General features: G+C 45.0%; 1 protein-coding gene across 1 annotated transcript; it reads right to left on the reverse strand.

The window, feature by feature from the left end:
* LOC139366236 (phosphatidylinositol 3,4,5-trisphosphate 5-phosphatase 2B-like) lies at positions 1 to 26,256 on the reverse strand. Its single transcript, XM_071103493.1, has 26 exons — positions 24,929 to 26,256; positions 18,974 to 19,037; positions 16,553 to 16,842; positions 16,060 to 16,200; positions 15,851 to 15,938; positions 15,347 to 15,436; positions 14,966 to 15,232; positions 14,729 to 14,843; positions 14,522 to 14,622; positions 14,333 to 14,435; positions 13,931 to 14,127; positions 12,623 to 12,740; positions 11,957 to 12,053; positions 10,889 to 11,027; positions 10,642 to 10,741; positions 10,395 to 10,483; positions 9,823 to 9,904; positions 6,605 to 6,694; positions 6,388 to 6,501; positions 6,196 to 6,284; positions 6,019 to 6,106; positions 5,603 to 5,755; positions 5,080 to 5,161; positions 4,150 to 4,936; positions 1,253 to 1,362; positions 1 to 1,166 (listed from the first exon to the last, which is right to left on the reverse strand). The coding sequence occupies exons 1-26, from the start codon at positions 25,060 to 25,062 to the stop codon at positions 1,067 to 1,069; spliced, it is 3,828 nt and encodes a 1,275-aa protein (XP_070959594.1). The 5' UTR covers positions 25,063 to 26,256; the 3' UTR covers positions 1 to 1,066.
* Positions 26,257 to 27,244: the final 988 nt, after the last annotated feature.

Consider the following 27,244-nt stretch of genomic DNA (forward strand, 5'->3'; position numbering starts at 1 on the left):
TAAATAAATAGAGTTTATTTCATAATTTTGACACAACATTGTTTTATTCACGTGGTGTCCCATTTGGTTGAAAAAATTGAACATCACCTGCATGTAATACTTCATGACCTTAATTCAACAACCTTCAGCAAATAAAGTAGTTAAACTTCTATGATCCACAGTTAAATGTATATCTAAAACTCAGATGATGACCAAAGTAGCGCCACTGGCAAAGAACCACAGGCGTCAAGCACAAGTTTTACGCCCTCAATCTTCCCACAGTAGCAGTGTCTAAGAACCCACATATGTCAACAGTTAGTTTTATACAATAACGTTTTAAAAAGGCAGTAAAAAAAATGCTAAGTTCACAGAAGCATTGATTAAGTGACTGTGATGTTCATGTTAAATGGGTGGGTGCCACTTTATTATCTTGTGAGCGCACGAGAGTTATGGGATAAGGGAGAGAATAGAGAAACATGTACAATGTAATAGTAAGAATGTAAATAAACAAGCCCAGGGTTTGCATTTTCCTCCCACCAGATTCCCCTCTTATCACTAACAGCTACACCACAGTGACAAGATAATAATACCATCGGACAGTAAACAGAAAGCGAGGCCTTATCATTAACTTTCCAGGCCATGTTAAAATGTGTGCCGGTAAATATGTACAGCTGTACATTTCATCCTCCATGGCCCTTATTGAGTGATTTTACAAGCTCTGTGCTGTTCTTTATAAACGGCAGAGCAGTGGAAAGGGCAGGGGAGGAGGTGATGCGTGTGAATGCTCAGTAAACACTCTCGTCTGGTGACTGCTGGGGAGACATAAAATCAATATTTAGCTATGTGGATCTACAATTGGATATAAAAAATGTTTGACCATTTTAAGGTGGACACGTGAATGGAAACGGATATGAGATGAGGATTTCATGGGACAGGCACCATGTCTGTGTGTGTGCTTACTAGAAACAATTTTTTACTGTATATAAAAGGACGTGAGTGGAAGAGATGACGAGTTGTCCATTAGGGCAGGCATCTGTCGCCGACGTCCATTGGGTTCAGTTTGAGAACTCAAGCAAAGTGAGTAGGTCTATAGTGAATCCCAGATCCTGGGTAGGTTCTCCAGGATCCTCCGGCGATGCGACGGGTTCGACACTCCGGCTGCACGCAGGTCCTCCTCTGTGATGCCACTGTGGAGAGAGCAAAGGTCATTTCGGTATCCAAACCACCGAGACCAAACAAATCAGGTTCCCTCCACCGTTATTTCTCCTCTCACCTGAAGTAGTCCAGGTCGTCCCAGCCGTTGAGGCTGAGTCCCAGAGTGTACTTCTGTAGACCCAGGGTGCTGAGTAGTTCTCGCACCGTCTCTGGAGCTCCATAGAGGACCTGTATCAAACATCAAAACAAATGTCTAGTCAAAAAACGGAATGATAAAGCCTTAGGTCTGGGCCAATTACTAGGCACCTATAATCTAAGATAGATTCCCTCAATCTCACACAAATTATCAAGGAACCTACCAGGTACAACCCCAAATCCGTAAACACGGGCACCCTCATAGATATCATCCTGACCAACCTGCCCTCCAAATATACCTCTGCTGTCTTCAACCAGGATCTCAGCGATCACTGCCTCATTGCCTGCGTCCGTAATGGGCCCGCGGTCAAACAACCACCCCTCATCACTGTCAAACGCTCCCTAAAACACTTCAGCGAGCAGGCCTATCTAATCGACCTGGCCCGGGTATCCTGGAAGGATATTGACCTTATCCCTTCAGTAGAGGATGCCTGGTTATTCTTTCAAAGTGCTTTCCTCACCATCTTAAATAAGCATGCCCCATTCAAAAAATGCAGAACTAAGAACAGATATAGCCCTCGTTTCACTCCAGACTTGACTGACCTTGACCAGCACAAAAACATCCTGTGGTGTACTGCATTAGCATCGAATAGCCCCCGCGATATGCAACTTTTCAGGGAAGTTAGGAACCAATATACACAGTCAGTTAGGAAAGCAAAGGCTAGCTTTTTCAAACAGAAATTTGCATCCTGTAGCACAAATTCCCAAAAGTTTTGGGACACTGTAAAGTCCATGGAGAATAAGAGCTCCTCCTCCCAGCTGCCCTCTGCACCGAGGCTAGGAAGCACTGTCACCACCGATAAATCCACGATAATTGAGAATCTCAATAAGCATTTTTCTAAAGCTGGCCCTGCTTTCCACCTGGCTACCCCTATCCTGGCCAACAGCTCCGCTCAGCTCCGCTGATATAGACCTCTATCCATGCTGCCCTGCCTTTCTAAAGTCTTGGAAAGCCAAGTCAACAAACAGATCACCGACCATTTTGAAACCCATCATATCTTCTCCGCTATGCAGTCTGGTTTCCGAGCTGGTCATGGGTGCACCTCAGCCACGCTCAAGGTCCTAAACGATATCGTAACCGCCATAGATAAAAGACAGTACTGTGTAGCTGTCTTCATTGACCTGGCCAAGGCTTTCGACTCTGTCAATCACTGCATTCATATCGGCAGACTCAACAGCCTTGGTTTCTCAAATGACTGTCTCGCCTGGTTCACCAACAACTTCTCGGATAGAGTTCAGTGTGTCAAATCGGAGGGCCTGTTGTCCGGACCTCTGGCAGTCACTATGGGGGTGCCACAGGGTTAAATTCTCTGGCCGACTCTTTTCTCTGTATATATCAATGATGTCGCTCTTGCTGCTGGTGATTCTCTGACCCAGTTGTACGCAAATGACACCATTCTGTATACTTCTGGCCCATCTTTGGACACTGTGTTAACAACCCTCCAGACGAGCTTCAATGCCATACAACACTCCTTCCGTGGCCTCCAACTGCTCTTAAATGCTAGTAAAACTAAATGTATACTTTTATACCGATCGCTGCCTGCACCAGCCTCCCGCCCAGCATCACTACTCTGGATGGTTCTGACTTAGAATATGTGGACACCTACAAATACCTAGGTGTCTGGTTAGACTGTAAACTCTCCTTCCAGACTCACATTAAGCATCTTCGAATCCAAAATTCTATCCAGAATCGGCTTCCTATTTCGCACCAAAGCCTCCTTCACTCATGCTGCTAAACCCTCATAAAACTGACTATCCTACCGATTCTTGACTTCGGCGATGTAATTTAAAAAATAGCCTCCAACACTCTACTCACCAATTTATATGTAGTCTATCACAGTGCCATCCGTTTTGTCACCAAAGCCCCATATACTACCCACCACCTGTATGCTCTCGTTGGCTGGCACGTGCTTCATATTTGTCGCCAAACCCACTGGCTCCAGGTCATCTATTTTTTTTAAATATTTTTTTTACCTTTATTTAACTAGGCAAGTCAGTTAAGAACAAATTTGTATTTTCAGTGACGGCCTAGGAACAGTGGGTTAAATGCCTGTTCAGGGGCAGAATGACAGATTTGTACCTCTTCAGCTCTGGGATTTGAACTTGCAACCTTCCGGTTACTAGTCCAACGCTCTAACCACTAGGCTACCCTGCCTCCCCATCTATAAGTCTTTGCTAGGTAAAGCCCCGCCTTATCTCAGCTCATTGGTCACCATAGCAGCACCCACCCATAACACTCGCTCCAGCAGGTATATTTCACTGGTCATCCCCAAAGCCAACTCCTCATTTGGCCTCCTTTCCTTCCAGTTCTCTGCTGCCAATGACTGGAACGAATTGCAAAAATCACTGAAGCTGGAGACATATATCCCTCACTAACTTAAAGCATCAGCTGTCAGAGCAGCTTACCAATCACAGCACCTGTACACAGCCCATCTGTAACTAGCCCACCCAACTACCTCATCCCCATATTGTTATTTATTTTTGCTCTTTTGCACCCCAGTATCTCTACTTGCACATCAGCATCTGCACATCTATCACTCCAGTGTTAATGCTAAATTGTAATTATTTCGCCACTATGGCCTATGTATTGCCTTATACACAGTCAGTTAGGAAACACACACTGTATATATTTGCACACACTGTATATAGATTTTAATTTTTTCTATTGTGCTATTGACTGTACGTTTGTTTATCCCATGCGTAACTCTGTGTTGTTTTTGTCGCACTGCTTTGCTTTTTCTTGGCCAGGTCGCAGTTGTAAATGACAACTTGTTCTCAACTGGCCTACCTAGTTAAATAAAGGTGAAATAATCTACCCACCTCTTTCTCCCAGCAGTATCCTCTTTCTGCAGCTATGGCCAGGTCATTCCTCTGGGCCGGTCTCTGGCATGGGGTAGATGGAGCCTCAAGGTCCAATGGGAAGAAGTCTACCTCACTGAGTGACTTGGCTATCTGCAGGGCTGTGAGGGAGTGGTCCCCAAGGGGTCCAACTGGCTGCTCTACCACCCACGGTGCTGAGGCCTGGGTGTGGGGTACACAGGTGGACACATATGGGTAGAAGGCTGGGAGTTTGCTGCTCCGTACAGGGATGGCTTGTTCCTGTTGGTGCACCCTAGGTTGTTCTCTCCTGGGGGGCTCTCTGATGATGGCGGAGTGGTTCATGTACATGTTCCTCAGGTTCTTGGCAGGCAGGATGGAGTCCTGGACAACATTGTTTTTGCTTGGTCGTGGTTGTATGGGTTGTTCATGATAGTGAGAGGTGGGACTTGGGGCTGGGGGGATTGGCAATGGGTCCTTTGCTGGGAAGAGCTGATAGGAGGAGTTAGTCTGGGGTGGATGATGGTCATTGGTGGAAGGATAGTGGGGCAGGATCCCTGGAATCTCGATTTCAGTGAAGTCAGACCTGCGAGGGGACTTCCTGTCACAGCCACGCCCCCCGAAGAGTTTGGGTAACTGCAGCGCGGAGTCGCCGGCCCAGACCACCTGAGGGTCCCTGCGAGGGGGTGGAGACTCCTCTACTCTTCCCAGGACAGACACACCTTCAAATATGAAGTAGGCAGGGTTTGTGTAACTGCTAGGGGCCGGCTTGGGTGGAGGCGGTGAGGATCTGAAATGGGTGGACAGATAATAATGAAAGTAGGCTAAATGACAAACCATACTATAAACTCCCATCACTAATTATATCTCGGAATCATATGCTGACAATGTATGTTGGCTAGTTTTACAATGAAAAAAAAAAAAGATCCTCACCGGCTGATAGGTGCCCGAGTGGACGGAGGAGACAAGCATCCCCTCACCAGACCCTTCTCATCCTTCTCAAAGCAGAACCATTCTGAAAAAGACAAAACAGATGTTTATTGGACACCATCTAACTAATGTCTTCTCCATATGTCCTGTGTTGTCTGGGGTAAAGGTTGCCCGCGGCGTGTGGTGGCAGTGTTTATGTGTGTTGTCATGGCAATGCATAATGCCTGACCTATAGGGCAAATGCCACCCACTCACACTGTGTGTCTTTTGAATGTCTCAGGATGCATCTGGTCAGGGTCAGTCAGCGAGGAGCCAAAAGAGGAAGCCAGGGCAGAGACCACAGAGAGAGAAAGCCAAGCCTTGGATCAATCAGGAACCAAATAGAGGAAGCAATGAGAGATACACAGGAGAACCAGAGGGCATATTGACTGTCGCAACAGAAGCCCAGCGGGAAGTGATAGTGTGAGCAGAGGAAGGAGAGGAGAGCAGTGATGAGGTTGGTGGGAGGGCAGCCAGGCGAACCCACCGTAGATCTTCTCCCGTGTTCCTCGCCGGTCCTTGGGCACATGGACCCTGACCCGCCCACGTATGGAGCCCATCTCCTCACCCCGGTGGGTCAGAAACGTCTCAAACTGCTCTGCCGCGCCGATAAGGGAGCGCAGTGCCACACAGCACTCACCTACAGAGTCAACAGTAGGATCAACAATGGAGTGGACACTGATCCCGGCCTAGACACTGATCTCTGGTCAGTTTAGCTTTTTTTCTCTCCTAATAGTTAAGATTTGAAGACTGTACACTTTGATCTGTGCCTAAAATACACTTTAAAAACCTAAACATCTCAATGACTACGGTCAAAGGGCATTGATTGACTAAGTGACTGATGAGAGGGGAAATAGTGAATGGTGGTGGTTACGAACAGGAAGGGAAGGAGTAATGACCAACCGTATGACTCAAACCCGTCACATGACTTGACAGACAGCAGGAGGTGCTGATCCTGAAGGTACTCCATGTCTGAGACGATCGGGAGAAGCTATGATATGTAGACACACACACACAAACAGGTTAGCTATGAGTCTTTGGTATGAGTTTGCTCATCTAGCTCCAGATTGATGTATTTACCTTGGGCAGCTGTTTGGGGGACCAGCCCAGTTTGAGGAAGCCAGGCACGTCACAGCTCTGTGAGTCATTCTCTACGGAACGGCGGATCTCTGCTCAAAACAGATATCGACTTAAATTATTCATCACATAAGTCACAGAGTTTGTTATAGAACTTTAGATGAACTAGGTGAGAAAGGGTTAAGGACAAAGCACCTTCAAGGCAGGATGAGTGAAACTCAATGAAGAACTTGGCTTTGCTGGCTGTCTTCACAATGGCCTCAACACCTTCCAACTCCATCCAGGCCCTCTCCATGCTCGAGTTTGGGTCTGTTTTGTAGTGCAAAGAAATCGAGGCTCACAAGCAAGTATCACAGTTATATTATACAACGTATATTAATCAAAATTCTTATGTCAAAATAACCACAATCACCTGTTTTGGAAATTAACTGTGACGTCACCCCTACATGGAATGTGGCAAAAACAGGCGAGTGGTCGCTGGTGAAGATGTCATCTGTACAACCTGGAGACAGAGAGATCTCAGTCGTAATGATACAACCATGTCCATTATCCTTATTCTGTTAACTGTACCATCATACAAGCATTCTTATGTCACTAATGATCACTTCAGCACTCTATGCTATTCAACCTTTTCGTCAAAACCTGCGGCATAGACTAAACTAATGATCCTCTAATGGCTATGACGGACTATGCTGTATGGTATGCTGTATGGTATGCTGTATGGTGAGTATTTGCTGAAGGAGGTCAAAAGCAGTGCCCTGGAGTCAGGGCCACAGTGAGGAAGTGACTGCTCGTCTGAGGACCACAGACCAGAGGACGTAGGAGTTGCCAATCATACCTTAAACAGGGACTCTCGCATTTTACAGGAAAACAATCAAAGAAATGGCCACAAAATATCTAATTTAGGAACGCCACGAGAAATAATACTATGATATCCAATTGGCTGTGCCTGAATGCTAAACTACAACGCTGTTAGAGTGCCTTCGGAAAGAATTCAGGCCCCTAGACTTTTTCCACATTTTGTTATGGTTACAGCCTTATTTTAAAATGTATTAAGTTGTTTTTTCCCCTCATGTGCACACAACACCCCATAATTACACAGCAAAAACAGGATTTTAGAAATGTTTGCTAATTTATTAAAAATAAAAAACGAAAATATCACATTTACCTAAGTATTCAGACCATTTACTCAGTACTTTGTTGAAGCACCTTTGGCAGCGATTACAGCCTCGAGTCTTTTGGGTATGACGTTACAAGCTTGGCACACCTGTATTTGGGGAGTTTCTCCCATTCTTCTCTGCAGATCCTCTCAAGCTCTGTCAGGTTGGATGGGGAGCGTTGCTGCACAGCTATTTTCAGGTCTCTCCAGAGATGTTCGATTGAGGTCAAATCCAGGCTCTGGCTGGGCCACTCAAGGACATTTAGAGACTTTTCCCGAAGTCACTCCTGCGTTGTCTTGGCTGTGTGCTTAAGGTCGTTGTCCTGTTGGAAGGTGAACCTTCGGCCCATTCTAAGGTCTTCAGCGCTCTGGAGCAGGTTTTCATCAAGGATTGTGTGTCGTGTGCCTTTTACTGAGAAGTGGCTTCCATCTGGCCACTCTACCATAAAGGCTTGATTGGTGGAGTGCTGCAGAGATGTTGGTCCTTCTGGAAGGTTCTCACATCTCCACAGAGGTACTCAAGAGCTCTGTCAGACTGACCAAGTCACCTCCCTGACCAAGGCCCTTCTCCCCCAATTGCTCAGTTTGCCCGGGCGGCCAGCTCTAGGAAGAGTCTTGGTGGTTCCAAACTTCTTCCATTTAAGAATGATGGAAGCCACTGTGTTCTTGGGGACCTTCAAAGCTGCAGAAATGTTTTGGTACCCTTCCCCAGATCTGTGCCTCGACACAATCCTGTCTCTTTGAGCTCTACGGGCAATTCCTTTGACCTCATGGCTTGGCTTTTGCTCTGACAAGCACTGTCAACTCTGGGACCTTATATAGACAGGTGTGTGCCTTTCCAAATCATGTCCAATCCATTTAATCTATCACAGGTGGACTCCAATCAAGTTGTAGAAACATTTCCCGGATGATCAATGGAAACAGGATGTACCTGAGCTCAATTTCGAATCTCATAGCAAAGGGGTCTGAATACTTAAGGAAATAAAGTATTTCTGTTTTTTATTATTAATAAATGAGCAAAAATGTCTAAAAACCAGATTTGGCTTTTTTATCACGTGGTATTGCTGACTATTTTTATTTATTTAATCCATTTTAGAGTAAGGCTGTAATGTAACAAAATGTGGAAAAAGTCAAGGGGTCTGAAAACTTTCCAAAGGCACTATGTATGAGGATAATGTTACGAGCCAACAAAAAAGAAACTCAGCAAAAAAATAAATGTCCTCTCACTGTCAACTGTGTTTATTTTTAGCAAACTTAGCGTGTGTAAATGTTTGTATGAACATAAGATTCAACAACTGAGACATCAAACTGAGTTCCACAGTCCAGCCTCTCTCAGCTCAGGTCAATCTGAGCACTGATGGAGGGATTGTGCGTTCCTGGTGTAACTCGGGCAGTTGTTGTTGCCATCCTGTACCTGTCCCGCATGTGTGATGTTCAGATGTGCCGATCCTGTGCAGGTGTTGTTACACGTGGTCTGCCACTGCGAGGACGATCAGCTGTCCGTCCTGTCTCCCTGTAGTGCTGTTTTAGGCATCTCATAGTACGGACATTGCAATTTATTGCCCTGGCCACATCTGCAGTCCTCATGCTTCCTTGCAGCATGCCTAAGGCACGTTCACGCAGATGAGCAGGGACCCTGGGCATCTTTCTTTTGGTGTTTTTCAGAGTCCGTAGAAAGGCCTCTTTAGTGTCCTAAGTTTTCATAACTGTGACCTTAATTGCCTACCATCTGTAAGCTGTTAGTGTCTTAATGTCTTAGTGTATGTTCATTAATTGTTTATGGTTAATTGAACAAGCATGGGAAACAGTGTTTACAAAGAAGATCTGTGAATTTTTTGGGATTTTTACTAATTATCTTTAAAGACAAGGTCCTGAAAAAGGGATGTTTCTTTTTTTGCTGAGTTTATGTTCTAAACCAGGGATGGGCAACTAACCCCCTTTTGGAGGCCTGTGGCCCAATAATAATAATAACAAAAATACTATTTTTGTTGGAACTCAATCGGGGTCTCAACTTTCTGTTGAGCGTTGGAATAATAGAATCCACAGTGTGCAACTTTGAAATTTGGGTGTGCATCAGCAGTCACTCAATTAGCACATCAGCATTTTTTTTTATAGGTTTGGTAAGTTAGTCTCGCGGCCAGCTATCTAAACTTGTAGTAAGCATGGTCTAATTACCGACCGGGGTGGGGCCCATTGATCATCAGTTATCACATAAAAAAACTGCAAACATTTGCCTGCACCCTGTGGCAAAATGAGTAGAATTGCAGGAAATTCACCTTCAAATGTAAATATTGGTCATGGCTGTCATGAGTGGGGCCGCTAAAATGTCAAGGGGGTGGGGATGGGGTTGGGGGGGGGGGGGGGGGGGGGTACGCAGACCCATGAGCCACTGCGGCCCCTCATGATGAGTTCCGTTTTTTTGTGGCCCCCAGCCCCATCAAAATCATCCATGTCGTAAAACCTAAACCCACCATAGGAGTTGCAGGTGATATGTGTCTCTGAGTAAGACTTCCACAGAATCCGGTCACACCATGATGGCACATTGACACGCACCTGTAGACACAGAATAGAAGAATGGCTATATTTATTGTGTGTTTGTGTTCGGTGCGGACACATTGAACATAGAATTGATTTAGAAAAATGGTATTATATAATGTAGGGAACACTGCATTCCAATCATACAAGCCATTTCACTCTGTGAGGTAGTTTTAGTAGTCGTGATGACAGCTGCCGTCAAAGCACCTACCCCGTGACCCCAATAGAGACTGATTGGGTTACACATACAGTAAATCCAGTCGTGAGCTATACTTCTTTGTGTAGAATGTTTAGCGGGGCAGGTTACACTAGTTGCAAAAGGTAACGTTCCCAAAATAGCATTATGCAATTCCCTTATTTGCTGACTGCTTTCACAAGGCTCACAGTGATGCTTTGTGTGGATTATTTATCACTTAATGCTTGAATGTAATTCAGACAACACGCTGATTTGGACACAATGTAGCTTTGAGAGGTTGTGTCAGAGAGTGTCACAAGGAGATAGACTCACGCCAGAGGTCTTGTACTTCTGCCACAGGTAACTGTCCCTGGACCCCCTCTCGTACCGATAGGTGGGCGGAAACGCAATCTTCTCTTCCTCTTAACCAGGACAAAGTGAGAGAAAGGGAGAGAGAAGGGGTAGATTCAGAGACAAAAGCAAGGAAGAGGAGAAATTATTGACAAGAATAAATAACACAGGTATTTTCACCCGCACAGGAATACACAGTTGGACATGACGTCAGTAGGATGCTACTCACTGAAATTGAGGAAGGCCTTCCTCTTGTGTCGTTCTTGCGTCAGCTGGTCAGCACACATGAGCTCATCAAACTCCCGCTTGGAAACATGTTTCAGAATGTCCTGTAAAGCAATAGCGATTCAGTATGAGAGAATTCAAGGTACCGCTCTGGATCTATGGAGATTCTTCATTTCGGGTTAAACTACATTTGATCTATTTGCTGGGGAACAACAAAACAGAGAGCGGAGAGCAGACAGGGTTTGTCTGACCTGTACGTCCAGATCTAGTCTGTAGTTGAGGTCTCCACACCAGAAGAGATGTGTGAAGCGCAGGCTGACGTCAAAGGCACTGAGTTGCCGGTCACCCAGGGACAACAGTCTGAGGATGTCCGCACAGTTCTGGTTCCTCCTGACAGGACCACAAGCACAGGGAGTGACAACATCAACTCACACACATAGACATGCTGCGTACATACATTGGAAACGTATACACTCTACAGCCCTGGCATGTCCTTATATAGAACGGACACAGTGGACATCAATCTGATGATAGTTGTGTTGAACATTACTCTGCCTTATCTCAGTTCACTGGTCACGATGGCAACATCCACCCGTAGCACGCGCTCCAGCAGGTGTCTGTCTCACTGATATCACTGATCATCCCTAAAGCCAACACCTCATTTGGCCGCCTTTTGTTCCAGTTCTCTGCTGCCAGTGACTGGAACGAACTGCAAAAAGCGCTGAAGTTATCATAGTCTATCGGTAAATAGCCCACCCAATTTTACCTACCTCTTCCCCATACTGTTTATATTTATTTACTTTTCTGCTCTTTTGCACACCAATATCTCTACCTGTACATGACCATCTGATCATTTATCACTCCAGTGTTAATCTGCAAAATTGTAATTATTCGCCTACCTCCTCATGCCTTTTGCACACAATGTATGTAGACTCTTTTTTTTCCTACTGTGTTATTGACTTGTTAATTGTTTACTCCATGTGTAACTCTGTGTTGTCTGTTCACACTGATATGCTTTATCTTGGCCAGGTCGCAGTTGCAAAAAAACTAGCCTACCTGGTTAAAATAAAGGTGAAATAAAATAAAATAAAATAAAAATTATCTGTCATCTAACACCCCTCCTGTGGTATACACCCAAGTTGTGTAAACCACAGGAGGCTGGTGGCACCTTAATTTGGGAGGACGGACTGGAGCGGAATTAGCGGAATGGTATCAAATGCATCAAACACATAGTTTGATGCAAATTGCTCCATTCCGGCCATTATTATGAGCCGTCCTCCCCTCAGTAGCCTCCACTGGTGTATACAATATGTACATACCTGACTACTTTCTCACTGCCAGAGGTCAGATGGCAGTTAACAAATCCAAAAGAAGTACTGTTGAAGAGTAAGGAAACCCCAACAGCACCTTTATTTCCTGGAAACAAACAGATTTGACATTTAAAGGTTAATCTCATTTTGTTGATAAAACACAACATCTCGTTCCTGTTGATCATGCTCTGATATCATAGACCAGGGGTGTAAAACTCATTCCACGGAGGGCCGAGTGTCTTAGTTTTAGTTTTTTTCCTTCCAATTAAGACCTAGACAACCACGTGAGGGGTGTTATTTACTAATTAGCAACTTTAATTCATCAATCAAGTACAAGGGAGGATCAAAAACCCGTAGGTCCCCCGTGGAATGAGTTTGACACGTGTCTTTGGCTGTAGGCTATGCCAAAGATACAGGATGTGTCCGTGGAGGCTGCTGACGGGAGGACGGCTCAAAATAATGCCTGGAATAGAGTCAATGGAATGGTATCAAACATGTGGTTTCCTTGACATTCTATTGACTCCCGTCTATCCATTACTATGAGCCGTCCTCCCCTCAGCAGTCTCCACTGGTATGTATGTGTATACTACGCATTCATTTCTGAGACGAGGAGGCGGGTGTGGTGTTATGGGCAGCCGACCCATAGACGACCCAAGTAGGAGCCTGGTATCATACCCAGTGTGTTCCCCAGGCCAGTCTTCACACTGGCTGTGTTTACATGGCTGATGCGACTCTCGTGCTCCGGCTTCACAAACACTGCCAGCCTCATGTTCCACAGTGACTGTACTGCCACCTGCAGGACACATAACCACAGAACACTATAACAGAGCAATCAAGACATCGGCCTACAGTACTGCTGATTGAAAAAAGCTAAAGTAATGACAACATATATGTCTTGATTTCTCATGGAAGTATTTTAATCATAGACATAAGCAATTGTTTTTAGACATTTTATTGCTAGGCTAACTCCAGTGAGTATCAGGTAAATGAATGAGCAATAAACCTTAAGATGCTCTAGACTTCCAGTTTATACCAACGATTTATATATACACTAGATGACTAACAGGGGAAGCTGTTTTGACCGCGCCCTCATCTTGGCACTCCACTGTTGTAAAACATTTTTGGGGAAGCTATAGAAATGCATAGTTTTTGCCGCGTTTATTCCATTACAGACACATTAATGCAAACCTTTTCATTATATTATGTGAGCTAAACATACAAATAAAAAGTGTAAAATATATACAATTATTTTCCTTAACGCATACTTTTTGAAAGTCTGAATGTTACTGTCCCCACTACAACAACAAAATACTGAAATCGATGTCATTTTGTCCTTAAAACATTTAATTGAAATACTGTAGAATTCCATTCATTACTATGGAGAACCCTCTCTACTAGAGAGTGCCAATATGGCCCACTGGTGGTTTCAATTCCTCTCATTGGCCAATACATAGCATCCGCAATCCGGGGTTTATATAAGTCATTGGTTTATACACCCTTTTTTATTACCTCTTTGTGCAAATACAAAGAGCATGTAAAGTCACTGTCACAGAGAGATAAACAGCTATCATTGCTTCAGGATGAATGGTAAAAGAAAAAGTACATCAGAACAGATATCCTATAAGGTGAGCAAGGACATAATGACATAATGCAAACACATGACAATCAGAGACACTGAAAGCTGGGAGAAAGGGCCAATAAGGTATAGGGACAGAAAGAAAGAGACAGATGGAAAGATGGCGAAAGAGCGGCACATACAGTAGAGGTGGAGGAAAACAGGGACATGGCGATGGAGAAAAAGAAGCAGAGAGAGATGGAGAAAGAGGACTGGGGGACAACAGATGGAAATGAGCTGTTTGCTAAATCTGGTGCAACAATTTCCTTTCTCCGTGTTCTAAAACGTGTGTTTTTGTTGTACATTGTCTGTGTCCCAAATTTGTTTTGACTTAAATGGAGGACAATAGAGGACAAAGTGATGCTCACCTGTTTGTACTCTATATGAGTGTAGCTGTGTAGGGTAGCCTTGACGTGCTCGGTCCACTCCTTCTCCCCCTGAGAGTTCTCCTGGGTACCCAGGGCGTAGATGTCGTGAGGCAGCAGCGCTGTGGACTCATCTGGGGTTCGCCCCAGACCACAGCACGTCACCCAGGACTGCAGACTGCGAGGGGGAGGGGAGCCACCTGGACACACAGCCAATAAGATCCTTAGTGAGGGTCCTACTCAGTATAGGCCACTGTCTAGTGCTTCAAATAAGAAAATTGTGGCTTTCCAGTGTAATAACCCTGTAATAACCGTAGCCATACCAGGAAAAGTACTGATGTCAGACAGTGACAGCGGAAGACATATTACTCTAGGACAGTGAGGTTCTACTGATGTCGTAGTTACCCATATTCCAGCTGCCCACAAACACAGAGATGACATCAGGTTCACTCAGATGGGAGTGTCTGGTCTTCATCAGCTGTAGCAGCTGGCAGAACGCCTCCCGTTTCTGGAGGGAAGAGAGAGTGTTCTCAGTCAATAAATTGGAATCCAATGGGTGGCAACATACACAGACGAATGTAGACCTGTATGTACCCTTGCACTCTCAAACATGAGCTCTCGTGGGGTGTTGTGATGACTGTCCACTACCATGCGCAGCTTGGCTGGACTGCTCTGGAACTTGACTAGCTGCAGAACTGACACGAGCGCACGCAAGGGAAAAGAGGGGAATCGTTAGGATCATTGAACACTTCTTCATCGAACTCGGTCAAGTAATGTCAGATGTTGATGTTATTCTCTTACTCCGGTCGTGTGAGACTGTCTCCGCTCCGAATGACCCGGCCTTCCTGTCAAACAGCAGCACTCCTGTGTCCAAGTCCACTGACACGGTCTGTCTGCCGTAACGCACCATCTTAATCTACACACACACAAAGATGATACAAGATATACAATACTGTACCACAAAAATGATCAAAATATGACTAAACAGCTGGTATGCCCCCCTAAAAGTATGACGTGCCCTTTGTCTCTCTCTGTCACCTGAAAGGAGTGGACAGGTATGGGCCTGGCATTGTTCTTGGCTACAGGGACTAGTGCTGGAGCAGGGACTGGAGCTGGAGAAGGGGCTGGAGCTGGAGCATGGGCAGGAGCAGGGGATGGAGCAGGGACTGGGGCTGGAGCAGAGGCTGGGACTGGAGCTGGGGCAGGAGCAGGGACTGGAGCTGAGACAGGGGCGGGTTCACGGAGAGGGGCAGGCTGCACAGCCAGGTTGTGATTGGTCACAGCATCTTGAAGAGCTTTCAGCACCTGCACAGTAAGAGCATAGAGAGCTTTAGACTGGAAAGTAAATTAATATCAGACTGGTTTGCATGGGGGGGGTAGTGTGTGTGTGTGTGTGTGTGTATGTATGTGGGTACAAACCCTCTTCTCCAGGGAGGACAGCAGGCTGACCAGGGCAGAGATTTTACACAGCAGGCTGTCCAACTCCATGTCTGGACCTCTACCCATATTCTAAAAGGAGGGACAGTAATATTAAGTATTAAGTAGCTGTGTGCTATGTGAAATACAGGTATAAATATAGAATTGTACCCCATGAATGGAACATATTTAGAGGTGTTTTATTTTCAACTTTTTTAACAGTGATGCGCTGTGAAAGTTAGTTTTCTCAATTAGTGCACTAGAGGGCGCAGCAGATCAGATTTCCATTCATTTTCTGTCTTTGTTTGTGGGTCCATTGTGGACCATAGTAGAGTAGACAGGGTAAGACAGACAGGGTAGGACCTCCGAGTCCGTACTGGAGTTGCAGCAACGAGACAAGACTGTAACTACCAATTGGATGCCACGAAATTGGGGAGAAAACAGGGTAAAAAAAAAGGACAGACAGAACGGGTAGGACAGACAGGGTATATCACAGATGGGATGTACCTGTGACTTGGTGGAGGTTAAAGGGCAGGTGGGATGGTCAAACACTTTGGCCAGCGTCTCCAAACTGGACATGGTCAGATCAATCTCACTGTGGATAAGACAATCAGTTTCATTTTCTCCCTGTGATAACTAACAAATCCTTCACATCACAAACACTAAATGACATACAGCACCAACTGTAGTAGCAGTAGCAAAATGCTGAAACCCACCTGTTGAGTCCCTGGCATGCTGTGCCCAAGGTGTGGTGTAGATGGAGTAGGCCTTTTGCTCCTCTACGCAGACCCTCCACATCCAGAGGCAGCTCACTGCACAGATACTCACTGAGCAGCCCAACCACCTCACCTGCCATGCTGTGAAACCACAGTAAAAAAAATCTACATTTTATGTGGTTTATCCATCATTTTTACCAGAAAGAGAAGATAAAACTAACGGAATGGAATGTTTGTGTAAAAAAAAAAAAAATTCAACACACTCTTGAAAAGAAACAAAGTTTATCATTAGTGTTCGCAAACGTAAGCCTTGTGGAAAGCAGCACTTTCAAGGAAGGGAAAGGGGATACCTAGATGCCACAGGAAAATACTACAGTGCTAAAGTACCCCAAATAGCCCCAGACCAATAGTGCACATTTTTCCCTATTTATGTGTGGAACTGGAAGTATATCTGCATTCTCCTGATGTGTGATTGGTGTTAGGGAGTGTGTACCTGGGTGTGTTGAGCTCCTGCAGCCTGTGGAGGAAGAGGAGATGGGGGGATGGGGTGACTGGGGTGACTGGGGGTCCTTCTGGGGGAGATGTACTGACTGAGACTGGGGCTGGGCTGGGACTCCACACCAGCCCTGGCTTCTCATCATCACCTGAGCTCTCCTCACCAGGCTCTGTGTCCCTCCCCACAGGGTACAGCAGGGGGATGACCAGACCCTTATGAGGGTGCTGGTACCCCAACACCAGGTCCCCCAGTGTACGGAAACAGTTCACCTGCACCCCTTGAGATGTCTGTGGGGAAACACACATACAGCATAGAGAGAATTATAATATAAATAGACATTCACAGACATAGCGATTTGCTCAAACATGTAAGAATGAACATATATGGGCTGTGGTTATACATACATGGGCTGTGGTTATACATACATGGGCTGTGGTTATACATACATGGGCTGTGGTTACACATACATGGGCTGTGGTTATACATACATGGGCTATGGTTACCCAGAAAGGTCAAAAATACCATAAACACATGATACAGAACCTACACAACACAAGTTGATCTTCATGAGAGTTTCCTTTATGTACAGGAGAGATGAACAAATTCCCTGAACTGATGCCACAATGAGCTGCAAACCGTCTATCAAGATAATGTTTATAAACTGTTTCTCTAAAGTTCCTAAAGCTTGGAAGACCGTACAAATGTCTCAAATCCACATGAACCTGTTCAGGATACGCATGTGTTGTTCGAACAGTGTCCACCAAAACAAAATGGACCTGGATATATTCAGGGGGATCCCTTGGAGTAGAGGTGCGGTCTCTTGGGCCCTGGAGGTGCCAAACAGAAGCTACAACCACTCACCTCTGTTTGCATAGCCAGAACAAGAACCACATCAAACACTCATTGCCAAGCAGGCTGCAGAAACCGCTGCTAATCAGCCACAGGACAGGAGATGATGTCACAAACCTACCCCCCCAAATTCTGGTCACTGGCAAGGTTGGCTGCCATGAGTCACAGTGTTCCAGCAGTTTACTAGCCGACCTCTGAGCCGGTCTACCGTACACACGCACAAACGCTGCCCGCTATAAACAACACTCCAACAGCCAGCTGTCTCAGATACGTACAGTAAACATGGAGGGGAAACACATATTCAACAGCCATCGACAAACGCATTAAGTGCCAGTCACACACACACACACCGCGGGCATAGACATATTAGATGCCACGGACACACTCTCAGACACAGGACCCAAAGGGCGCACACAGCAACACTGCAAACTAAAAGCCCCTTTCCTGTACGTCTTATTTTAGAAACGTTTGTTTTCATTGCGTGGTTTGAAAAACCATTTTTGGCAGACATTACCTGCCCCAGTTGCCAGGGACTCCTCTAATGGTTTATGCATTTTTTCGAGGAACTCTTGAGAAGTAATTACAAAGAAAATACAGACTAAACGACTCAGGGAGACAAAAACAGCCTGTCTTTTAGCTCAAAATATCCCTTCTATAAAATAGCCCCCTCAGAAAAACAAGAAAGCAACCACGCAATCCCTATGTGGTAATGTTTTTTAATAGCAAAGCCAGTGAGACAATCTGCTTATTGGGGACTTTACTGACTTCCGTGGAAAACAAGCGAGGCAGCGATACAGTACATGGAGCGCAGCCCTCATCTGAAAAGAACGTTTACATGGTGTTTTCAAATCAAAGACTCATTAAATGACTGTCTCTATGAGACAATTGTTATTGAGCTGGTTTTGCACCAGATATGGTAAAGGAATGCACAGGCTGGTTTGCGGGCTGCCTCAAATGTTTTTTTGTTACTGTGTTTTTTTCCTCATTCCTGATAATTAGGACCAGGAGCTGTGGCTCTTGAAAGGAGTCGTCCCCTATAGTCACTATCTAAAACACACCCATACAACCGCCACACACAAACTAATCCGAACCATCCCTATCCCCCACCCAACTAACCCTCAACACACACATCCTTGTCCACGGCACATTCACACACAAAGCACAAACAGACCCATCCTCCTTAGAGCACTGGTCAATGAGTGGGTAGGTCAGGAATCTGTGAGACACACACGCAATTTCTCCTCTATGCAATTGTCATTCTCCAAGCATGCAGCCGCATGGCAGAGATGCCATTCAAACAAAAAGGCCTAAGGCAGAATGAGCCTAGTATATGAACACAAGACACTTCCTGTTTCCCTTACAACATACAACAACACAACTCTTTTGTAACGATAACAACTACAGTATTGTACAGTCCATTCTTTCTCGAAAGTGGTTGCTACAAGAGGATAATATCATGCTTGCACATGTAGGATATGCTACAGTATTAGCCTAGTTACTGTCAGGATTAGGTCATGTGTGTGTATGTGAGGGGGGGGTTGGAAAGTTAAACTGATGATGGTCACTCACCTGTACAGCCAACAGGCCGTCTGCATCAGGAAGAATACGATAAGTGTGAACGTGCCGTTGGTACCTGAAAGGGGGAAAATAACATTTACAAATGTACTGTATACCCCAAGACAGCACTACACATAAATAACTATACCACTGTCATGGGCAGAAATAAACATTCAAAGGCAAAACACGCTTTAAAGTAACAATGAAATAAGGATGAGCAGATGTGCTGCCCTTGTTAAAGATAAACAAGACGCTAATTTGTTGATGGTGTGACTCAGTTCGATGGTTATTTTAGCAGCTTCATGGTCCACTGCACAGCGTGGGATTACATGACTACTACCGGGCAATTCCATGGAAACGGAACTGCGCTGAGACGCAGATTTTTCACTTAAAATGTATTCCAAACCAAAACCATTGATTTCAAACCATACAACTCCATGCACAGTGACTGCTTTTAACAATTTACACAGAACAGTTTACAGAAACATTTACTGGAAGAACTGTGCATATGCAAAGTTTAGTGAAATTATTTCTGTAAAATCTCCCTCCGTTTTTCATGTGACCACGTTTTTCATGGTTAAAAGATGTCTACCGAAAGAATGGGAAGTTAGCTATGCCATGACACCTTGACTCTGAACAAAATCTATTTTGGTTATTGAGCCACAGTAAGTGGATTTACACCCGGTAACGGGATTGCGGTAACAGAATTCTTTCATGGGTCCCTGATCTGTCCTACACAGAAATGCATAATTATAGATATAAATGTAATTCTCTTCATGGCGTTGTATCCTAAATAGGTAAACACAGGTATTAATATGCAAAATCCTCCTTTGCATATTTGGTTATTATTCTACACACTGGCTATTATTTGAATGAGCTCCTCCACTTAGCAAGACCAAATCTGAACCAATCATATACATCTATGTTTCACAAGTTTTGACATCAAAGTACATCACAGTCGAGCTCAGTAGAGTACAGTATAGTGTAGTGTAGTGTGTAGTGTGCTCTACTGTAATGTACTGAACTCTACTCTATACTAATCTACTGTACTGAGCTATATTCTACTCAATTTTTTAAAACTTTACCGTACTGTACTGCGCTCTCCAAACTTGTGAGAAATAGACGCCTATGATTGGTTCATTTGTTCGGTCTGGACCAAATCTTAACCAATCGGACACGTTTGTTTCAGTCAACTCATGGCCGGTCCGGAACAGACCAAAAAATCAACATCTGTGGACATTGAAATTAAATCCGGTCCAGGCCGTACCAAAAAAATGGCATATGTGGACATTGAAATCAAGGCCAGGGTGGACTGACCAGTTTTCAACAATTCTTCAACATCCATGAAAGAAAGAGAGGGGGCTCATGGGTAGGTGTTGGTAGGCAGGGGCACAGAAAGGAGTCAACCTGTGCCTAGTACATGCCCCTTTGCCCTTCCACTCACCATGTGCCGTTTTGGGGGGTGGTATAGATATTATTTTGTATTAAGTTTTGTTATTGTTGTTCTAAACCCATTGCCCGCATGTTCGTCATGACGTCTTCAAGTTTGCTACCTAAGGGATAGATCGAAATTTACTGTATTACAATAATTGTAGCGGCCCTGTGTTTATAAACATGTATATCTACTTGGCTTTTGTGGCACAAAAATAAACTCAGCAAAAAAAGAAACGTCCTCTCACTGTCAATTGTGTTTATTTGTGTAAATATTTATATGAACATAACAATATTCAACAACTGAGACATAAACTGAACAAGTTCCACAGACATGTGACAAACAGAAATGGAATAATGTGTCCCTGAACAAAGAGGGGGTCAAAATCAAAAGTAATAGTCAATATCTGTTGTGGCCACCAGCTGCATTAAGTACTGCAGTGCATCTCCTCCTCATGGACTGCACCAGATTTGCCAGTTCTTGCTGTGAGATGTTACCCCACTCTTTCACCAAGGCACCTGCAAGTTCCCGGACATTTCTGGGGGGAATGGCCCTAGCCCTCACCCTCCGATCCAACAGGTCCCAGACGTGCTCAATGGGATTGAGATCCGGGCTCTGAACATGGCAGAACACTGACATTCCTGTCTTGCAGGAAATCACGCACAGAACGAGCAGTATGGCTGGTGGCATTGTCATGCTGGAGGGTCATGTCAGGATGAGCCTGCAAGAAGGGTACCACATGAGGGAGGAGGATATCTTCCCTGTAACACACAGCATTGAGATTGCCTGTAATGACAACAAGCTCAGTCTGATGATGCTGTGACACACCGCCCCAGACCATGATGCACCCTCCACCTTCAAATCGATCCCGCTCCAGAGTACAGGCCTCGGTGTAACGCTCATTCCTTCAACAATAAACGTAAATCCGACCATCACCTTTGGTGAGACAAAACCACGACTCGTCTGTGAAGAGCACTTCTTGCCAGTCGTGTCTGGTCCAGCAACGGTGGGTTTGTGCCCATAGGCGTATCTGCAGTCCTCATGCCTCTCCATATCTGCAGTCCTCATGCCTCCATGCAGCATGCCTAAGGCACGTTCACGCAGATGAGCAGGGACCCTGAGAATCTTTATTTTGGTGTTTTTACAGAGTCAGTAGAAAGGCCTCTTTAGTGTCCTAAGTTTTCATAACTGTGACCTTAATTGCCTACCGTCTGTAAGTTGTTAGTGTCTTAACGACCGTTCCACAGGTGCATGTTTATTAATTGTTTATGGTTCATTGAACAAGCATGGGAAACAGTGTTTAAACCTTTTATAATAAAGCTCTGTGAAATGATTTGGAATTTTTACAAATTATCTTTGAAAGACAGGGTCCTGAAAAAGGGACGTTTCTGTTTTTGCTTTGTTTACTTAGACAAAAATACATATATACACAATTTATTTTCCTTCATTTTTCTTGAGTGGGCAGCCTGATGAAAGCCAGTCAATTTTTAAATCACCCAGAAAATATACCTCTGTTGATGTCACATACGTTATCGAGCATTTCACACATGTTAGCCAGATACTGACTAGCACTTGGTGGTCCAAAGCTGCTTCCCACCAGAATGGGCTTTCGGTGAGGCAGATGAACCTGTAGCCATCTTACTTCAACAGTATTTAACATTGTCACACTGGTATAACTGTTCAGGAGACAGGCGCAGGAATGCGTAATAGTAAAAAAAAAAATTAGACCCAAATTTCTACCAAACAAAGACGTATACAAAACACAGGGTTGAGACCCAAACAAAAGAGCGAGGAGTACCTCAAATAAATACACAAGCGCACAATGATACCATACGGGATGAGACCCGTAATAATCTGTGCCATATGCGCGGCACGAATGACAAAACAACACAGCACAGCACAGGTACTCACACGACCAACGGACATTGTAACAATAATCGACCGAATAATGGTGATCAAAGAGCACACTTATACAATTACTAATCAATGGGAATAGGGACCAGGTGTGCGTAATGACAGTTCTGGAGGGATCCGTGACAAACATGAGATCCTCTCTAAACCTTACAGAAATGTGTATCTGAATAGAAAACGGCCACACCTCCACCTTTGGCATTTGGGTCTTTTCTGTAGATTTTATAACCATGTATTGCTACCACTGTATCATCAAATGTATCATCTAAGTGAGTTTCAGAGATTGTCAGAATATGAATGTCATCTGTTACTACCAAATGATTGATTTCATGAACCTTGTTTCTTAACCTACATATGTTAGTTAACGTGGGCTATTTTTTGCACTTTTCTGGGATGCTTAATTGTTTTTATTGCTTTACTGGGAGGTTTAGATTTTGTGTCACTGGACTACACACAATACCCCATAATGTCAAAGTGGATAGTATGATTTTCAATTTTTTTACAAATTAATAAAAAATGAAAAGGTGAAATGTCTTGAGTAAATAAGTATTCAACCCCTTTGTTATAGCAAGCCTAAATAAGTTCTGGAGTAAAAATGTCCTTAACAAGTCACATAATAAGTTGCATGGGACTCACTCTGTGTGCTATAATGGTGTTAAAACATGATTTTTTTTAATGACCACCTCATCTCTGTACCCCACATATACAATTATCTGTAAGGTCCCTTAGTTGAGCAGTGAATTTCAAACACAGATTCAACAACGAAGACCAGGGAGGTTTTCCAATGCCTCGCAAAGAAAGGCACCTATTGATCAGCAAGCCCACCCCCTTTTCCACATGTCAATCATGTCTTTAGGAGGCACTGTCACCAGCTTGCTCACAAATTGTGATGAGTTAGTTTGTTGTTGCAGAAATAAATAGACCTGGGGGAGGGGACATATTAGCTTTGACCATCAGATGACAGAAAGTGAAAGAAAACAGTTATCAACATGACAGTGGAAGGGAGGAAGAAATTCTGTTGCAGATTTTTCAGAAATTCTGTTGCCAATTCATTAACATAATTGATATTGGTAAAAACTCTATAACTAATTGATATGTCTACCTTTACTGGTTACTTCTGTGAACTTTCATTATTCTCCCTACACATAAAAATATATTTAAAATATGTCGGTTTTTGGTAACAGAATTTCAAGGCACAAGGCAATGTTTCTTCAACTTACAGAAGGCAGAAAATGTTTTCCTAACCTAAATATAAGTGTTGATATTAGTTGGCAGGGGTTTTTACTTCAGCATTATTGTGTTTAGATGTATTTTCTAATACCTTTTAACACTTATTCTGATAGATGTTTTCTCAGACTCATTTTCCATCTGTTTGACAAGGAATAAAAGCCTATGCTTATTCCATATTCTAAGGATGGAAAAGTCATGTAAAATGTATATATGCCTTAATTAAAAAATATATAAACTCTTAATTAGTTTTCTTTTGCCACCCATTTTGACATGATCCCATTAATGTCACATGTTAGTGCTCATAAAGAACCTACCCACACATCTCACGTTTTTACACACCACGATTTACACAACCTACACAAACTAGCCAGAGGGGTGTGACTCATCTGGACCGCATGTGGGCTTCATGTTCGATAATAATCACTTGGTAGCAAAACCATACCATTAGTCTGTGTCAAGTATCCAATAGATGGCTAACTTTTATCTCTACTTTATCTCTTAACACAGTACAGTAAATGCCTGTGACCCCCCCTGTTGAAAAGACACCAGTTGAAAGCCCCCTGCTGAAAGCATGGCATTGTGATGCCTGGTAGAGAATCACAGGTATCATTCATCTAGAATGAATTCATATTTCCCTGTAATGACGTTAGAGAATAATGTAAAGAAACAGCAGACCTGTATTGATGTGGAGATTAGATTAGTGTACACTAGGCCTATATACAACATAGAGAGGAGGAAGAGGTACAGAGACAGAGGGACAGAAAAAACACGGAATAGAAAACAACAGCAAAAGAGAGGGAAAAGAGAATGAGGAAAGAGAGAATGAGACAGCTAAGAGGGAGAGAGAATGAGACAGCTAAGAGGGAGGGAGGGGGGGGCAGAATGAGCAGCAGTGGGGCTCAGCTTTCAGGAATGTGTCTGGCTCGGGCCGCTGTGCACAGAGAGCTGTGTGGTCACTGTAGCTCCCGCCCTCTTCCAGGGGCCCCAGGGAAGACTGAATGGAGGGGGGAGGAGAGGAGAGTGGGGGACCGGGAGCCCTAAGCCAGGGTTACACGGACACTGGCCAGGCTTGGTTGGGCTGTATCGGGACTGGGCATCCTGCGTGTTCAGGAGCTATAGACTTCCAGCAGCCCTGTGAGCCACAGCCTTCTCCCTGCCCGCTGTCCCAGGTCAGAGTGACAATGATAAAGATGACAGAGAGACAGGCTGCTGAATCTATTTACAATGCAGAAATTGAGACACGCTATAGCACTTGTGAATGTGAGGTTAGTTCCCTTTCCACTGACTGTGAGCATCACTGAGTTGATATTGACCATACACACTCAGAGATGGAAAGGAATTTTATGCGTGCGTGCGTGTGTGTGTGTGTGTGTGTGTGGTGGAAGGCTACTCACAGCAGACAGAGGGCGTAGGCTCCAGGCACAGACTCACTGTCCCTGACCAGGAAGCTGCCGTCCCTCCCAGCCCGGGCCAGCAAGTCCTCCGCATGCACGCGGCTGATGTCGCGGTGGTACCACGCCACCGCCATGACAACCGACGCTGTTGTTGTCCACCTGTCAGTCAGTGGAGTGTCTGTCCGTCGGGGTAATCCACAACAAGGTGTACGGTCAGAGATGACACACACACAGTCTGTCCCACACCTGTGTCATGGCACCACGAGACCCTCCAGTCAAGAGCTCTCGTTGTTCAGTCCTTTTGAGTGTTCACGGCTTCTCCAGCATCCTCGTCCTAATTAGTAAGGTCGACACAGGACAACAACAATAGTCCTCCTCATTTAAGACAGGCACGCCTTCCAGGGTCCTACTGGGTTACACATCCTGTTGCATTTGAGGATTGTTGTCGTTGTAGAGTCAGAGTCAATATCCCTCCCACAGATTTCTCTGTGTCCAGATTCCAGAACTACAGTTGCTGAACTCTGGCCCACCTTGCTGTTAGTTCCCCCACAGAAAACAACTGTCTCAGTGTCTGTGTGCAGGTTGCTGCCAGCCGGATGTTCCTCTCAGGTAGACAGACAGCTGGATGTTCCTCTCAGGCAGACAGACAGAGACAGAGAGAAAGAGAGAGAAAGAGAGGGGGAGCAATGATGCATATAGCCAACCACCCCTGGGGGTAGTGCCTGCAGCTTCACCCCAAAGACCGACAATGCTGCTGTCCCCTCAATAAAAGCCCTGCATGCAAACAACACAGGAAAGAAGAACCAAGAGAAGTCAGTCAGCCATACAAACAAACCCTGCTGCACAGCTTGCTGTGGTGGATAGATATCAGACAATTCAAATGATTTTCCAGTTGTTTTGCCATATAAGGGAAAGGGCAAACACCCTGCAGAAAGTTCAGCTGATGGTTGCAGTTCTCTCCAGATTCCACAGTCTCTCTCTTCCTCTCTGTTGTCAGACGTAGATTACAGAGGGTGGGTCGGGGGTGTTGGTGGGGGGTGTCAAGGGTCCCTGGTCGGTCCCGTGCAGAGAGTGTGTTGGGAGTGTCCTGTCCCCCTGGCGTGGTGTGTTCCGTATCTCCCTAGAGTGTCGTCAGAAGAGGAGGTGAAGGGGGGTTAGAGGATGAGAGGACTAGCCCTGTTAAAGCACAACACAACGCGGGGCAGCACAGACAGAGGAAGTGACTCCCCGCTCCAGATGTGAGTAAGAAGGAAAAGCGAGGGCAGAGAAAAAAACTGACGCAGCAGCAGAAAGAATTCCTGCGAGGGGCTTCACTTCATCACTGGTGTGTGAAACCAACGCTGCCAGCAGACTCTTCCTTTCTCTGGCCCACCCCACGCTCCATCCTCCTCCCCTCCTTCTCCTCCTTTTCCCTGAAATCCCAAACACAAAACACAGCCGCGCCGTGCACACTCAGGTGGGAGGCTTGGCACAGCCTCTGTCTGTCTCACTCCTGCGTTCTTGTCCTCTTTTCCAGCCTTTTTTCCACTGTGCTGGCTAGCTTATTCCCCTCTCTCTTTCTCCGTTCCCCGCCCTTTTCTTTTGTTACTCTCCCTAACATCCCTTTCTCTCTCTCCTTGCTCTCCTTGCCTTCTCTCCCTCCTTTCTCTCCCTGCTTTCTCTCCCTCCTTTCTCTCCCTCCTTTCTCTCCCTCCTTTCTCTCCCTGCTTTCTCTCTCTCCTTTATCTCCCTTTTTTCTCCACCTTCCTTTCTCTCCCTCCTTTCTCTCTCTCCTTTCTCTCCCTTTTTTCTCCACCTTCCTTTCTCTCCCTCCTTTCTCTCCCTCCTTTCTCTCCCTCCTTTCTATCCCTTTTTTCTCCACCTTCCTTTCTCTCCCTCCTTTCTCTCTTCTTTCTACTCCTTTCTCTCTCTCCTTTCTCTCTCTCCTTTCTCTCCCTCCTTTCTATCCCTCCTTTCTCCCCCTCCTTTCTATCCCTCCTTTCTCTCTCTCCTTTCTCTCCCTCCTTTCTATCCCTCCTTTCTCCCCCTCCTTTCTATCCCTCCTTTCTCTCCCAGCAGAAAAGCAGCCTCCAAATGGATATGGAGGCTTATTTTTGGCATGCAAACAACGCCCCTCTTCCTCCTCTTCTTCCCCTCCTCTCTTCACCCAGTGGGTGGAACTGTGTTTGTGGGCAGCTGTTTGGCTCCAGCTTTGCTGTGCTGCCTCTTACAACTCAGCAGAAATCCATTGCCCACCACCCCCACCACACAAACCCATGACATACACAAACAAGCTGACGTCAGTACAAGCCCATTCCATTACCCGCCCTCTCAACT

The sequence above is a fragment of the Oncorhynchus clarkii genome, chromosome 14 (genome assembly GCF_045791955.1).
Source record: "Oncorhynchus clarkii lewisi isolate Uvic-CL-2024 chromosome 14, UVic_Ocla_1.0, whole genome shotgun sequence".
Classification (NCBI taxonomy): domain Eukaryota; kingdom Metazoa; phylum Chordata; class Actinopteri; order Salmoniformes; family Salmonidae; genus Oncorhynchus; species Oncorhynchus clarkii.